This window comes from Nicotiana tabacum, chromosome 13 (assembly GCF_000715075.1).
Source record: "Nicotiana tabacum cultivar K326 chromosome 13, ASM71507v2, whole genome shotgun sequence".
NCBI lineage: Eukaryota > Viridiplantae > Streptophyta > Magnoliopsida > Solanales > Solanaceae > Nicotiana > Nicotiana tabacum.
In genome coordinates, this window is record NC_134092.1 from 58,611,660 (window position 1) to 58,628,899 (window position 17,240).

General features: G+C 37.3%; 1 protein-coding gene across 2 annotated transcripts; it reads right to left on the reverse strand.

Annotated features, from left to right (window-relative positions):
- Positions 1–220: 220 nt before the first annotated feature.
- Positions 221–16,874, reverse strand: LOC107765234 (thylakoid lumenal 15 kDa protein 1, chloroplastic). Of its 2 annotated transcripts, XM_016583859.2 has the most exons (9): positions 16,684–16,874; positions 16,442–16,573; positions 16,235–16,330; positions 15,999–16,071; positions 15,104–15,165; positions 12,629–12,710; positions 2,830–2,890; positions 2,666–2,742; positions 221–591 (listed from the first exon to the last, which is right to left on the reverse strand). In XM_016583859.2, exons 1-8 carry the CDS (start codon positions 16,792–16,794, stop codon positions 2,691–2,693), a joined length of 669 nt encoding a protein of 222 aa, XP_016439345.1. In that variant the 5' UTR covers positions 16,795–16,874; the 3' UTR covers positions 221–591; positions 2,666–2,690. The 2 variants fall into 2 exon arrangements, with proteins under 2 accessions (XP_016439345.1, XP_016439344.1); XM_016583858.2 differs by lacking the exon at positions 221–591 and having other exon boundaries at positions 2,553–2,742.
- Between the last annotated feature and the right edge of the window lie 366 nt (positions 16,875–17,240).

Genomic DNA, 17,240 nt, shown 5'->3' on the forward strand with positions numbered 1-17,240 from the left:
TACCTTAAAATTCGATTAACAATTAAACTTATTTAGTGATTTTAAGGATACGTGATTTAATCCAATACCAATTGACAAATAAGGAATTGAATAAATAATCTAAATAGTAAAATAAATCAAACCAGTGTTCTAGCAGCGCTTTCGACCTCGATTCGAGATGGTCTCGAGGTTGGGTAAGAAGAACAGTAAAGAGCAGAAGATAAACAATGATGAACAGTAATGGATAGTAAGTAAAATTGAGAGCAGCATTTTTGTATATCTTTATCAGTGAATCAATCCCCTTACAAATGAATAGGGTCCCTCTATATATAGGGGAGGAATCCTAAATAAGGTACAATTCTAATAACGAAAACAATTCCCATGATTGACGTCAATAACCACTTGATTTGATATGTTCCGAAATTTTCGCCGAGATCTTCGGTCGGTTGCTAATATCTCGCCTTTCCATTATTATGCCTTACTCGAAGTCGGTCATGCTCGGTCTCGATCTTCAGCAAGCACTTCGATCTTCGTGCTCCGTACTTTGCCATTGAGCTCGAGCCTGGTTTATTACGAGCTTACTCTCGGGGCAGCTCCCCGTGCCTATGATATCTGACATGCCCGATTTCGACCGTATACAAAGAGTAAGAAAAGAATTTGTTGTTGCAAGATGCCTCGAAGCATTATGTACCAGTAAGGAAACCATGACATTATTCTTCATTTTTTTCTTCTTTTTAATTTAAGTCTCGTGCCAGTTCTGCTACTTTTTTCATGGAATATCAGCACAATCTGCTGGAGTTCAACCAAGAAAACCCGATATCCGGTATATTGTGCTGATGTTGGGAAGCTTGACCCCCATTATAGTGTTCAGGAATTTAATGTATAGAAGCTTGAACTCCAAAATAATTACCTGGAATTATATGTCTCTGCGCTTTTCTAAGTAGGGGCATGCTTTATTAAGTTGAGGGTACTTTTATCTAAATTTTATTTTCGTGTTAAAAGGTGGCTAGTTTTCGACGATTTTTAAACCTATGATTATTTTTCAATTACAATATCTAAAACCGGCTATTTATGAATTTTACCCTTCTCCCTAGGAGATAATTTAGTAAAGCCCACAGTGACTCTTGGACAGGGACATGAACTTTGTAATCATCTCCGTTATATTTCTGAAAATGATACCAAGTAGCCATTTTTAAGCATACTATTTAAATATATCCACAGTTTACAATATATTTAAAGATTAATCAATTTGCTCTTGACGATACTAAGTCTTAAATTTCAAATTAGCAGTTCAAAAATTTAGGATACAAAAATTAAGGATACTTATAGCCTGTTTTGCCAAGCTTCTCAAAAGGCCAGAAGTGATTTTTTTCCCAAAAGCACTTTTTTTCCTAACTTGAGGTGTTTGGCCAAGCTTTTTTTAGCAGAAGCAGTTTCTGAGTAACAGAAAAAAATAACTTCTTTCCAAAAGCAGAAGCAGAAGCAGTTTTAACTTTTCTTCTTACCAAAAACACCCTTAACAAAATATAGTATATACTAAAATAACCCACAAACTAATACTTAGGATATTAAGGTATAAATATTTCTTATTATTTTTAGGGTAGCTTTTGAATATATAATGACTTTAGGGGTGAATGCTTTTATATTTGTTGAATGATTTTTAATATATTTAACTTATATTAAAATAATTAAGTACTTTTAAATTTTATTTTCATATTGTACTTAAATAAAATAAAAAGATTTAATTATTGCTTGTAATAACAAATTTTTGAGATTATTTATTTACTTATAATATTAACTATTAAATAAATCTATCCATGTCCTTATTCGTAATTTGATACTTAAAAGCACTTTCTGAAAAGCTTGGCCAAACACAAATTATTGCTCAAAAGTGCTTTTCAGAGTGATTAGCCAAACACAAACTGCTTCTCTCCAAAAGTAGTTTTTTCAAAAGCACTTCTCAAAATAAGCCGATTTCTCCAACTTGGCCAAACAGGCTATTAGTCCTGAAGTTTGGGTGAATTGACTAATCTTTAAATACATTATAAATTGTGAATATATTTTAAATAACAGACTTAAAAGTACTTAAAAGTGGCTACTAGTGCACTTTGCCCGTTATATTTTTGTTTATTTATCTAAAAAAATCATCTTACGAACAAATACGAACCATTTTTTAATCTCTGCAAAAAGTCAAAAGAGACATTTCCTTTGAGTTGGAAGAAACAGTCTGTAGATAGAAATGGGGAGGAATCCTACATTAATCAAATAATGAAAACATAATTATACTAATCGAAGTTCTGATGAGTTAATAATGTATGAGATGCCGAGATAATTGGATAAAGTAATATATCAGGCCATTGGAACTAGTACTCAGCATATTATATTTGGCGAGGAAAACTGAAAGTAGGTTTCAATTTATTTATCTCAAGTGTGTTAAGTACTTATTTATTAATCACAACCAGAAGTACGGGGGTTAATTAGCTGGTTTAAGATGTAAAACTACGAATGCAACAATTTGATATGTAAATACCAGTTACCACATTCATAATCGAGGCAATGCTGGAAGAGGAGAATACCCGATAAGAGGTAACTTTGATGTTTTATGTGAAACCATGAGGTTCAAAAGCCAGAATCATATATAGGAATAAATAGGGAGTAATTGATCCATGAATGATTAACAGCTTACTCTACTAGATTCTGAAATCTGCAGGCTATTTGCAGAACAATGTGTCTCGTGTTGCATTACCGGTTACTGGATTCACCCTGCAGACGAATAATGTTGTGACTATGGAAAGTATGGAACTGGAGCGAGATACTGTAAACATAAAGACTTTGAAAGGAACCTCTTACCCGTCAGCAATCTTGCAAAGGTATTCCCGTTGATCGTCTCTTAAAGGAACATCCGTGAAGTCTGAACATATACGAGGAAGATCAAGGAATCAGTATGAATAACCAATAAATAGTAATCCCATAGGATGTTTACAGCAAATTTAACAGTGCACACGATATCTTTGTCATAGTATTCCTTCAAAGTTTTCTATAAATTCATTTTCATCTACACCAAGCATGCAAGTAAAGGTACGGTGCTGACCATTTTCATCAGCTCTACATTCAACTTTGTTGTTCATTCCTTTTAAGAATATATAGAAAGTGAATAACCAACAAAAGGGTTCTGTATCCGAAATACACTATCAGTAACAGGGAACCAATACTAGTATAAGAGCATCCTGTATTTAGCCGGAAAATAGACTCGCCGCGTGGACCTATTCTGTGACGACATATGTCATTGAAGTTAGTACGACAAAGAAAAATGACGTGTACAGAAGAAGTATGCAATACCTCGGGGTGGTACACAAATTTACCGTACCTATTCGCCTCGGAGTCAAACACAAGGGCACAACCATGGATCTGATAAAAAGGGATCACTAACGGTTACGAGTATGGAACGAATCAGTCAATCCCTGATTACACGGGATTTGCCATCACTACCTCAACAAATCAATCATGTAACGGACAATTAATGCAATAAATGACAGTAACGGGCAGGAGCTAAACAAGGCAAACAGTTACGAATGAAAGTACTATTTAAACCACCTTCTATATCTTGTATCATCATAGAGAAATACTCAATTACTCTCTCAATTATATTGCTCAATTTAAGCTCTCTATTGTTGAAAAAGCATCTTTGCGATCAAACAGAAGAAGGGCTACATTCATCGATAAGATTTCTATTACTTTCCATCTTTCAATTTGTTCTTTTTTTTATATTTGTCCCTTTCTCTTATCGTTAATATTTGGAAAAGTGAATTAGATCGGTTGGTAGTAACCCGAAATATTTATTTAATTACTTTGACCACAAAAATCATTTTTAGGTTAAACAGTTTGGTTCTGTTACCGGAAATCTAACAATCGTTCAGTTTTCCATTTATAATTTCTCTTCTCCTAATAACAAATTGTGTCTGGAACTGATCAAGTCATTCAGCAGGGGAATGAACAAGGGGGAACACCTCCAAGGACTTCACCCACGCATTTTCCACAACATTCACGTGATAATTCACCTGTCGAATCTGCTAATTGTAGTACTGAGCAGTGAAATGAAGAACAATCGGGTTTGTAGGATGAATTGAAGCAATTTATCGCTCAACAGATTAGAGAGGCATTAAGAACTTTGGCAAGCAATGCAACGACAGCAAATCTAGCACTACCACCAGTTAACACAACCATGGAAAACCCCAATTCATGGCTTGAAAATTTTGGGAGTAGGAAAAATACAAATAGCTCTGGGGCTGGAGGTTCAGCTACGCCAGGTAATAGTGATTTATAAAATCTAGTTTTAACCTTGCAGAAACAACTCAAGGAGAAGAATGAACGAATAAAGCAAATATCGGGTGTATCACCAGTAATCAAAGGCGTAAATATGGACAAATATTCGCAATAACCGTGAAAACCTAGTGCAGCTCCATTACCAATACCAAAGAAGTTTAAAATGCCAAATATTCCTAAGTATGATGCAACTTCCGACCCATGAGATCATGTGACAGCATTCTCAACATGAGTCAAAGGCAATGATTTGACTAAGCAGGAAATAGAGTCAATGCTGGTGAAATGTATGGCGAAACCCTCACGAAAGGGGCATTAACATGGTATTTTCTTTTATCTGAAAATTCAATTGATTCATTTGCTGAGCTTGCAGATGCATTTATTAAAGCACATTCTGGAGCCCAAAAAGTGGAGAAATGTATGGAGGATATCTTTAAAATACAGCAAGGAAGCACAGAATTACTCGGGGAATTTGTGGATCGCTTCCCGCGGAAAGAATGTTATTACCTCTTATACCTGATAATTGGGTAGCAATAGCTTTTGCAAGAATCCTGAATGAAAGGAGTTCAGAAACTACGAGAAGATTGAATACGAGAATTCTCACCAACCACCTGGAACGACGTTTACAACAGGTACAACACGAAGCTTCAAATAGAGGAAAATACGGTGGTTCAGCCAAAATAAGGAGGATAGGTTCGGGAGTCTATCGAATGCAATGCTAGAAGGTCAGAGTCTAAGCGAAGAAGTTCAAAAAATAGGTACGAGCCTTATATGGGACATGCAATGCGAGATCACGCACAAAAATCAGAACAGGTACAGTCTAATCAAAGGTCAAGACAGAGAGGTGTAAATTCTCCCTTACGCGCTGGAAAAGAACTACAAGCAACGAGATACAATGACCACAGTCCCAGACAGAAATTAGTAGATTACAATTTCAATATATAAGTACATCTGAATTATCATCGGTACTAAGAAATATGGGAGATAAGGTACGGTGATCAAAAGAAATGAGGTCGGATCCTAGTAAAAAGAGTCAGAAATTTTGGTGTGTATTCCATAATGATTATGGTCATAGATCAAAGGATTGCAGGCTTTTGCAAAGTGAAGTCAGTTATCTTCTTAAAAAAGATTATCTCACTAACTTATTCAGTGACAAATAAACAGGCTTACATGAAGAACAGGGAGGAACCACCCAAACCACCATCACCGAAGAGGACAGTAAATGTCATAACCGGGGGCGAAGAAGTCAATGGGGGTAATGTATACGGCGGCAAAAATGACAGCTAAGGTATTTGTAACACATGAGAAATGTATTCGGCAAGTCCTAACGGGAGAAAGCATAACATTTAACAACGAGAATGCAGATGGCTTGTTCATACCACACAATGATGCGTTAGTAATTTCCTTACTTGTTCATGACACTAATGTAAATCGAATTTTGATTGATCCAGGTAGCTCAGTAAACATCATACTGCTATGAGTGGTCGAAGAAATGCAAGTAGTGGATCGAATCATACCAAAGGCCCGATGTCTATCCTCATTCGACAATTCAAGTGTAATTACCAAAGTAGTGAAAATTGCGGATATTTTCACCAAGCCGTTGAAGATTGAGCTCTTTCAAAAGCTAAGGATGGCTCTTGGAGTGATGAAACAAGTTTAAGGGGGATGTTGAAATGTGGACAATGTAAACTTGTTTCCATTTGTTTACATTAGTTCATGAACTAGAACATTAATTTAGTACATGTATTAGAGTATGTTCACATTGATGTACTTTGAAAGATATAATGTCTAGTAGTGTTATCCATGTACCTTGAAAGATGTGAGGTGTAGACTTAGTTATTATGTTTACATGTAGTGTAGGCTAGATACATGAAAGATTTTTCCTATAAATGGCAATGTATTCCTAGCCATTTGGAGCAAGTCAAGTTGAATAGAAATCTCCTTTCCTCAACTTTCTTATTTGTGAGTGTTGAGTGTTCTTTTGTGTTGTCTTACTCTCCCAAATTTTCTAACACTTTCGCAACATGAGTGGTAAAGAACACTAATTTTCAAGTGGTGGAAGCCGACATGGCTTATAACATAATTTTAGGAAGACCGTGGATTCATGATATGGATGCGGTACTTTGAACGTTGCATCAAGTTATTAAATTTCCATCACAATGGGGAATTCAACAGATTAGGGGAGATCAACGAGCAACCCGAGAAACAAATTCGGTGGCTATTGCTAGCATCTTAACCAATACTGACAAGGTAAAATAGAAATTACAACATCAAGCTAAGGAGACAACTGAGCCCTCAGCAGCCACGATATCAGGCACGGGAAGTGAAGTAGATACAGACGGGAGGCCAGATGTGATCAAGGAACCAGAAGAGAATGACATAATTAAAATAACATCAGAGGAGCTCGAATCTGTTATCTTATTCGATCACTGGCCCAAGAGAAAAGTCTACATTGGAACAAATCTCAGCCTGAAGCTAAAACGTAAGTTAATCGAATTTTTACAAGCTAACTCTGATTGCTTTACTTGGTCGCATTCAAATATGACAGATATCCCACCGGAGGTAATGACTCACAAACTTAATGAGAACCCATTACATCCTCCGGTAAAGCAAAAGAAGAGAAAACAAGGCGCTTTCAAGAAGCAGGTGATAAAAGAAGTGGTAAGTAAGCTATTAAAAATCAGGTCTATACGCGAAGTTAAATATCCTGATTGGTTAGCAAATACTGTTGTCGTACCAAAAAAAAATGCTAAATGGATGTAGATTATACTGATTTGAACAAAGCATGCCCTAGAGATTGTTTTTCTTTGCCACATATTGATCAATTAATTGACTCTACTGCCGGTTTGAGTTTTTTAGATGCTTATTCTGGATATAATCAAATTAAAATGTATCCCGAAGACGAGGAAAAAACTCCCTTCATTACGGATAGGGGGTCTTACTGTTACAAGGTCATGCACTTTGGACTAAAAAACGCTGGAGCCACATATCAAAGATTGGTGACCAAAATGTTCCAACAGCATTTAAGGAAAACTATGGAGGTATACATTAATGAGATGCTGGTAAAATCAACATCATCTCGAGCATTTGAAAGAAGCATTTGCAATTCTTCGAAGATACAACATGAAGTTGAACCTAGAGAAAAGTGTATTTGGCGTCGCATCAGGTAAATTTTTAGGTTTTCCTTTTTCTAATAGGGAGTCGAAGTAAATCCAGCGCAAATCAAAGTTTTTGAAGAAATTCGGAATGTACTTACAAGCAAAAAAGAAGTACAAAGTCTAACATGAAGAATAACAGCTTTGGCAAGATTTATATCTAGGTCCTCTAAAAGATTCTTTAGGTTTTTCTTACTGCTGAAAAAGCAAAACAAGTTTGAGGGACAGATGAATGTCAACAAGCATTGAAGGATTTAAAAGCTTATCTATCAAAACCACCTTCGCTCTCAAAGCCGAAAGAGGGGGAAAAAGTTGCCTGTTTACCTTGCCGTATCTGAAGTTTCAGTGAATGTAGTTTTGGTTAGAAAAGAAAAAGGCACGCAATTCCCTATCTATTATGTTAGTAAAGCATTGTTAGAAGTTGAGACAAGATATTCGCACCTAGAAAAATTAGCCTTGGCATTAATAATGGAATAAGGACAATTACGACCTTATTTTCAATGTCACCCAATCTATGTTATAACGACTTTTCCATTGCACAATATTTTACATAAGCATGAGTTATCAGGAAGATTAACTAAATGGGCATAGAACTTAGTGAATATGATATTATTTATCAACCACGTAATACCATAAAGTCACATGTACTAGCAGATTTTAGCTCGAACCTAATTCCCGAAGCTAAAAAAGAGGTACGTGTCACTTCCGGAGTCCAATCTAGGGACTTGGATCTTATACACGGATGGATCCTCTAACATAAAAGGAGCAGGTTTGTGTATTGTCTTGCATCTACTGGAGAAATCTTAGACAAGCGATAAAATGTTACCCTATTACTAATAATGAAGCCGAGTATGAAGCAGTGGTTGCAGGTTTGGAACTCGCAGGAGAAATGGGAATCGAGCAGCTCGAAATTAAAAGTGACTCTCAGCTGGTGGTAAACCAAATGCTAGGGAATTATGCAGCGCGAGAGGCACGGATGCACAGTACCTAGAAAAGGTACGGGAGTTATTACATCATTTCCGAGAATGGAAAGCTATTCAAATTCCAAGGGAGGAAAATGCAGAAGCAGATACATTAGAAACCTTGGACCGGTAGCAGATATAACTAACTCTGAAAATGCAATAGTGGTGCATCTATTCCATTCAGCGCTCAATCAAACAAAAAAGCGAGGTAAATTTTACTAGTTTTACAAGGGATTGGCGAAATAAATTTGTAAATTACTTGCAGCATGGGATATTACCCGAGGATAAGAAACAATCTCAAAGGTTACGCACACAAGCTGCTCTCTATTGTTTAGTGAAAGGGAATTGATATCGAAAAATGTTTAGTGATCCTTTGGCTAAATGTCTCGGTCCTGTTCAAACTGAATATGTTATGCAAGAAATGCACGAACGTCGGCGTGGTAATAACGTAGGGGTTAAATCGATGGTAAAAACACTGATAAGAGCCGAATAATTTGTACGACTCCTTTCTGCGGTCGTCAACTTGAGCTGCTGTTGCAGAACTTCTTTTATTTTGTATGACTCCTTTCTCCAACTTAAGGCTTTCAAACTATGCCCTCCAATTATGAGCCTCCGTAGATAATTCTTCCACTTGTTGCTCAGTCCAGGCAATCATTTTCATTAACTCTGTGCCAGTTAAGTTTATCGAGAATAAGAAAAGTAAAAGAAAAAAAAGAGTTGAAGAATAAGAAGAAGAAAAGGATGAAAGTATATCATACCCTAAGAGTTGAATGAACAATATCATTCGCAAGGGTAATTGAAGAATGGGACTTCAACTTTTCCTTATCAAGAGGTCCGATGAGAGGTTTTAGCCAAACAGAAGCCCGATCAGGTCTCTTTAAAAGATATATTTTCTCCCGGACTTCCACCATCACTTGCCGCATTTTCCTTTTTTCCAGAGAGAACAGAGACGGAAGGCACTAAAGCTGGAGCTGCGGGAAGTTGATCTTCATTGGTAAGGTAAACTTGATGGTCTTCACCATCATGGTCCCCGAACCCTTGATCAAACAACTCTTCAATCGGGTCTGTGGTCGGTATCAGAGGTGGCTCAGCAACTTCCTCATCTGTAATAGCCGTCGGAACATCTTCTGGTTCATCAACCAAATGGAAGAGCACGGTATCTAAAGGTTGAGCTTGGGGATTATTCTGGTCGTCCTCCAAAACTATTCGCTTCCTAGTCCGAGGCCTCTTCTTGAGAGAACCTTCCTTCTCTTCCTCTTCTTCCGCAAAGGCAAGAGTTTCTCTATCTTTCCTCTTTGAAGGACAAACTTAAGATACGCTCCTGAGTTGTGTCGACATAAGTCTAATGGTAGGAGCGAAAGAAAGTGGGACACCACGGATTCTGAATCCTGCATATATAGACAAAGCCCCACTTGTGGGATTTCACTAGGTTGTTGTTGTTGCATATGCAAACAAAGTGTTAAAAAAGAAAAGTAAATAGACACGAAAATAAGCACGGTACAAAAAATGATTTACCGTGAGTTTTCACTTTCCATCCATGGAAAAAAAAATTCAAGTCCTCTGATCCATGGGGGCAAAAGATAGCATCAACGCCACCCACTCACGGAATCCTAGTATTTCACCAAAAACTTCCATGATTGCTACAAAACGTGTATATGGAAGAATTAGGGTTTCAATTAAAATAAAAGAAATTTGAAGATAGTGATGAAAACTTACGTTTAAAGTTCCACTTTTCAGGGAAAGACATGTTCTCATCTCCCACCAATTCCCGAGTTAGAACAGCCACAAACTTGTTGTACCACCCTCTGTCGTAATCATCCTCGGGACCAACAACAACCTGTTTACTCCTTGTCGTAAGTGTAAATATTCCAGTACGTAAAAGTTTTCGATGTAGAAGATGATGAAAAGTAAAATTTCGACAAGTAGCATGGGCACGCTACTGCCCTCTAAACTATAGGGCCTATTTGACCAAGGGACACGTTGAAATGCCGACAGAATTCGATGATCACCGAGTCTATTGCATGTTCGAACCCGAGGGTAAATGAGTAAGTGTAGACAAACGAATAGCCTTCAGGATAGCTGATTATTCGATCTTTATCACCAAGAGTTTAGATTGGAAAATTAGATCTTCATCGGCACTTTCTATGAAAAGGGGAAGATGACCAGGTTTGATGAGAGAAGGATAAAGGTCAACATGCTTGTTACGACCTTCTCATTTGTTTATGTTATTGTTCCATTCTGCACAAATAGCAGCAAAGTTAAACTCTTGGGGAATAATCTCAGAGACTAAGGGTTCATTATCAACCTTTGCTTTACCCTTGTAAGAAGATCCACAAGTAGAAGAAGTTCTAGCTTTGGTAGAAGAAGCAAATTTTGAACAGCTTCCTTTAACGGAATAGGAGCTATTTCTATTTTCCATAGAACCAAGGTTACAAAGCCTTCCTCCCCTTCTTCTAGTCCTAACCGGAGCTACTGTATAGGGAAGATCGTCGACTATAACAATGCAACGAGGAGAAGCAGTAGGAGCAGTAGAAGCAGATGATTTGGAAGCCATGGAAGATATGAAGAAAGGAAGTTGAAGGCAAGAATGAAGAGCAAAGAAGGATTTTAGGAAAAAGACAAAGACGAAAGAAAGTAGATGGAAGATTATGAGGGTTTGTGGTTCTTATAAGGCAAAGATATGCCATCATAAACCGTCATCATAGGACTGTCATATCAAATTGACAGTCATATGTGCCCGGAAAACTGCTGCAAACTTCAGAACCAATCGTAACAAGACACGTGTCTCGAGCATTAAATGGAAGAAGCGCATGTCTCTTCACTTCTGTAGCACGCAATAATAATCTCGGGAAGAGGCGGAGTTGACCACACAGTTTGGGGGGGGAGGGGGGGTGGAACTACTTGTATTAGTGAAAATAGACGCACCACGTGGACTTATTATGTGATGACAGATGTCATTGAAGTTATTACAACAAAGAAGAATGACGTGTACAGAAGATGTGTGCAATACCTTCGAGGTCGTACACAAATTTACCGTGCCTATTAGCCTCGGGGTCAAATACAAGAGCACAACCACAAATCTGATAGATAGGGGTCGTTCACTGCTACGAGTATGAAAAGAATCAATCATCATACACAAATTTACCGTGCCTATTAGCCTCGGGGTCAAATACAAGAGCACAACCACAGATCTGATAAATAGGGGTCGTTCACTGCTACGAGTATGAAAAGAATCAATCATTCCCTGATTACACGGGATTTTCCATCACTACCTCAACTGTTACAAATCAATCACGTAACAGACAATTAATGTAATAAATGACAGTAACGGGCAAGAGCTAAACAAGGCCAAAAGTTATGAAAGAAAGTACTATTTAAACCACTCTTCCATATCTTGTATCATCATCGAGAAATACTCAATTACTTTCTCTCAATTATATTGCTCAATTTAAGCTCTCTATTGGTGAGAATGCATCTTTGTGTTCATACATAAGAAGGGCTACATTCATCATAAGATTTCTATTACTTTCCATCTTTCAATTCGTTCCATTTTTATATTTGTTCCTTTCTCTTATCGTTCATATTTGGAAAAGTGAATTAAATCAGTTGTTAGTAACTCGAAATATTTATTTAATTGCTTTGACCATAAAAATCATTTTTAGGTTAAACACATCCGCATTGGCACGTCAAATAAAACAGCTGCCAGATTGGTTTTATTTGAAGAATATATTCTTCAACCATAGAAGACCAAGTTTACCTTTTTCTTTCTTTTGGGAAACAATCAACTCAATGCTGAGGATAAGAATCAGCAACTTTCTTCAGCTTGCATGTCAGTGTTCAAATTCACGGTAAAAATTCATTGAATGGGTACTTAATGTTCAGAAGATGAATAAGATACTGAGAAAAATTTCATGTTGAAGGTGGAACAGAGAGAAATCGCCACACCCAAACTGACACATTACTGCACAGTTTTTATTCCTCTATATTATCTTAGCTAGTCCAATTCCATAAATATTTCTCCAAACTTTGCCGAATACAGCAGCAACTCTCCGATTTTAATAAACCAGTGTATTCTTCTACTCTTTCCTATTATGCATAATTCTTTGCGTTTTTTAGATAGTTGCTTGACTGCGTTCTTGTGCAATAACTACCACCCAGGGCATCTTGGTGTACTTCATTATACAAGAAAATTCTTTTGCTGTTTCCTCTTACCTGCCCCTTCTATATTGGACCCCTTGAAAGATGTATTGCCAGTTGTAAGTGCTCCTTCCAGGTTAGCATTGCTTAAATTCACCTGCACCATAGAGGTTGGTAGTCACAACAACAGAGTAGCAGCAATTCCAGCAGTGTAGAAACATGAACAAGGTTTATCTATTTTTTGAACTAGAGGATATGTCAACTCAGTTTCATTAGACAACAGGGCGGTTCATTTAGTTTCACTAAACTAGAGAGAGGTCTAATTCAGTGACCGAGGCGGAATTTTCACTAAGAGGAGACAAAAAATAAAAGTAACCAGGCAAAGAAGTCAAGAGGATTCAACATCTAATATATACAAATAAAAAAAGATTTAACCATATATAAACAATGTAATTTTTCAGCGAACGTTCCATCCCCTAGCTCCACCCCTGGTCTGATTAATCACCTAAGATTAAATGTGAATATTGACATATCTGATGTTAAATACTGGGCTTTATCATATGAATTAAGAAAGATGTGGCCCAAAGGGTTGATAGGAAGCGAGTGGTCAGTAAGATTATCTAACACACATGTAGGCTATGCATTCAACAATTCCATGATTGTGATTTTTCCACTAATCAGAGACAAGTCTTCATCAGAGAATACAATACAGAGATAAGCATGTCAGAATTCAGATTTGGAGCATAAAGGACAAAGTGCCAGATGCATAAATTGCAAAGAGACCCTCTCTTGACCAGACTTTCCCATTGGCTCTGACTGACAAAACCTTTTATTTTATCTGGATTAGGTGGCAAAATCGCCTGTATCAATCCGGAAAGAAAGATTGAGGGGTCAGACAGGGCTTCGACTTTCATTGAGTGTAGGATTGAGACTACAAATGGAATGGAATCTGTTGGTAGATCCACATTTCCGTCCAACTATATAAGAGATTTCTTTGTGCTGGGTCGTGAGCTACGTGGAGCGTTAAAGAAATGGGATCCTTTGCCTTTGCCTTGGATATTAGGAATGGTGAGAAAGGCTTATTGTTGGTTCGACACCCTCCAAGAAAGATTGGGAACACCAGGCTGCGGTCAGTCAAGGAGAGATTAGGTCAAGGGATTTAAGATAGAAGTTCCGTCAATCAAAGGAAAAAGGATGCTCTTGGAAAGAAGGAAACAAAGATATCCAAAAGAATAGGCCTTGAAGGAAGGCATGAATGAGAGAGAACTGGTCTAAGGGCTAAAAAGATATGTTGCGTCACCTTCCTAAGCCCTTACTCCTTTTCCTTGCGTGATTCGCAAAAATAGGACACTTCGGTGCCACTCTTGATTTTTTGACCGCGCTTGCCCCATGGTTTAACAAGTTTTGACTATCGCTTGCCTTACGGGCAATACTTTTGAGTTTTGCTCTTAAAGGTTTGCCCATGGGGTAAGCGGGGGTCAAAAAATCAAGACCATCCATTTTCAAGGTCATTAGTAGGGATGGCAAGCGGTGCGGTGCGGTGTGGTCTGTATAAACCCACAAAATTTCAACCCAACTCGCCCCGCCCCGCATGGCATTTCCACCCGCATCCGCCCGACCCACTTCAGTTCTTTTTTTCTTGGTTAGTTTTATTTCTTTTTTAATTTTTTTGGCTAAAAGTTCCCATGTCAGTTAAGAATTTACGATTGGATGTAACTGCTTTGCTTAGTTTCTCCAATATATTGCATAGGATTAAAAGTACACAAAGTCTAAAAATAATAGTAAGGTTATTTAGAAATTAAATGCTTTTTAAAAATATTTTGAAGTAGTAAAATTATATAAAGTAGCAAGTAAACATGAAACTAATTTCTATATAAAAACTTGAGCTGCTTCCGTACTCCATTATAGATTAGATTCAGCACACATGTAATAAGGCATTGTAAATTTTTTGTTACGAATTACTTATTAAAAAAATTACGAATTAGGCTAATAAATTTAGGATTGTTTATTATGTTATCCAGAAAACCTTTCTAATGCAGACAAACATACTTTGACAGAAACTTAATATCTCAAAAGTAGACCGAAGACGTCATGAAAGGTTATAATTTTGTGAAAAATTTAAGCTCTAACCTGAACCCGCACAAAATTTAAATTTTTTTATTTCAACCCGCCCAGCCCCGCCCATTGCCATCCCTAGTCATTGGATGTAATTTCCTGCTTTTTTCCTTTTGCACGCCTTGTCGAAGTAGAAGATGTGCCAGTAGTTCAAAAGTACTTTCTTAAAACAACGAATCACTTCTCACTAACAGGGCATTTTGTGGGCCGCTAAGCCTGCCATTCCGAGAACCTAAAGTCTTCAGCACAAAAATCATCCAAATCAAGTAGGACTAACAATCTTTTAATTTCCCCGGTTACCTAAGTCTGCAAAGTGGCAAGCAGTTAGTAGGACACCTATCCTAGGTCTGTGTTGATGCAGCTATTTTTCTCTCCACAAAGCCAAAGGGACAACACTAACGTATTGATCATGGAATCAATCAATGAGCCGCTCACCTTTGTCACATTTGCTAAGGAGAAGTCAGCCCCTCTAAGATCAGCATCTGAAAGATCAGCCCCTGGCCATATAAAGGGAATATTACATAATGGATATTTAGGTGAAAATTCAAGAGCCTTCAGTTTCGGGAAGCACCAATGAAACAAGCACCAACACCAAGTCATGACCAGCCTTTTACGAGAAATTTGAACTTATATAACATCCTTCCTTCCATTTCATATAGCATCACCGTTTAAGACAGTGATTCATGCTGTTACAGAATATAAAGTGAATTACATAATCAGGAACATGGATGCACTGAATGAAGCCTGGATTTCATAATAAAGATTCAAATTAGTACAAGGATTACTTTCTTTATTTCCTATATGGTCCTGAAAAAAGTGTTGTTTAAAATAAGAAGATGAATGGGATGATGGTAATGATACATTTCACAATTGCATACAAATTGCAGATTTTCTTTTAAAAAAGGATCATCTTCTAGAATTCTCTTAAATAAGTTTCTGCAGGTCTTGCTCTGCTACCTCAATTTATATGTTTTTATGACTCTTCCTGCTTCTCCCTAAAGGGGATTCTTATATTCCACACACACACACACACACCTTTCTTTCTGATGTTTCTTCTAACTTTTCACCAGGACACATTTCCAGAATCTTCTTAGCTGGTGTTCCATTCGATGGTGGTTATCGTTTTCCATTTGATTCTCTATCGTTGAAGTTAGTGGGAAGAATTAGTTTGTCAAATGGGTACTAGTGCTTACATCAGATGGATTACTCCTTCGATGAGCAATATCAAAAAACCGCAGATCAGATTATTACTTACATTACCAACTGCATATTTGTCTGCTAGGATTCGACACTAAACCAGGAAATGGAATGTAAAGAATGATGAACTTGCCTGTTAAATCGGCATCAAAGAAGCTAGCTCCAATTAAATTTGCACCTTTAAAATTAGCTTGCCTGAGTATTGACTGTGACAAACTCACATAAACACCATATGCATTCTTAGTCGTACAATCAAACAGCAACCAGTAAATATCAAGATAACCTTTAAAATTCACGCGTTAATCAATAAATCATATGAAATGGTACAAGAGCAAAAAGAAAGTAGTGTGAATAAAACCACATTATTACCGTTTTAAAGTCTTGTTTGATCAAAGTTTTGCCACTAAAATCCTTCCCTGTAAGATCTTGGCCCCTAGTCACTCCAGCACCGTAAGGACCTCCACCCTTGATTAACACACATTATGCGTCAAACCCATATGAGAAACAAAGAAAACCCACCAATTCATTCATCAATATTTTGAGCTTGGAACAAACCAAATAAAATGGGTTGAATACCTTAAACGCTAAAGCAGGATCCGAGGCCAAGAAGAGTGAAGCAGAGAGAAGAGCTAGAAAGCTTGCTCTTGATATTGATTCACCAAAAGAAACCAATGCATTTCTCGAACTCTCAACTGAATCCAGAGAAACCTGTGATAAATTCGAGCACGATTGACTTACTTTACCTTTAAAAAGAAATTCAAGCACAATTGGCTAAGTTGTACTGGAGTAAGGACTTTGAATCAATTGGGAATATTTACCTGTGGAGAGAAAGAAGAAGATTGATGGGTTAGTGAGAACAGGTTAGGACTCTGAAGTTTATTTGGATTTGGAGGGAGCTTGGTACACAAGCAGACGCTAGGAATTGCCATTTCTTGGTTGATTGCTGATATGGAAAATGTGTGTGGCTAATCCGTATGATGTTTATCACTTTTAAAAACTAAAGACGAAAACTGTAAGATGACCCATGAGAATTGCCAAAATATCATAAAATTCCACTCATCCTTACATGTAACTACACCTCTTTTTTTTTTAATAATTATCATTCAACCACAATCGTTATTGGTACATGTAATACATCCTACTCTAGTAAAGCCTAGAATAACAACAACAACAACAACCCAGTAAAATTACACAGGTAAGAGGTATGGGGAGGGTAGTGTGCACGCACACCTTACCTCTACCCCGATGGAGTAGAGAGGCTATTTCCGATAAACCCTGGGCTCGAGAAAACGAAAAAGACGAAAAAGACAATATATCAGTACCATCAACAGAAATCATAGAAATAATAACAGCATTATAAGAACCAGAAAATAGT

Excerpts from the sequence above, each read along its gene's own strand:
- LOC107765234 (XM_016583859.2), bottom strand. The coding sequence starts at position 16,794 with ATGGCAATTCCTAGCGTCTGCTTGTGTACCAAGCTCCCTCCAAATCCA. Across the intron at positions 15,166-15,998 it reads CTTTGATGCCGATTTAACAG|GGGCTGATCTTTCAGATGCT; the intron begins GCAAGTTCATCA and ends TTATATGGCCAG. Across the intron at positions 2,743-2,829 it reads CTTTGCAAGATTGCTGACGG|GGTGAATCCAGTAACCGGTA; the intron begins GTAAGAGGTTCC and ends ATTCGTCTGCAG.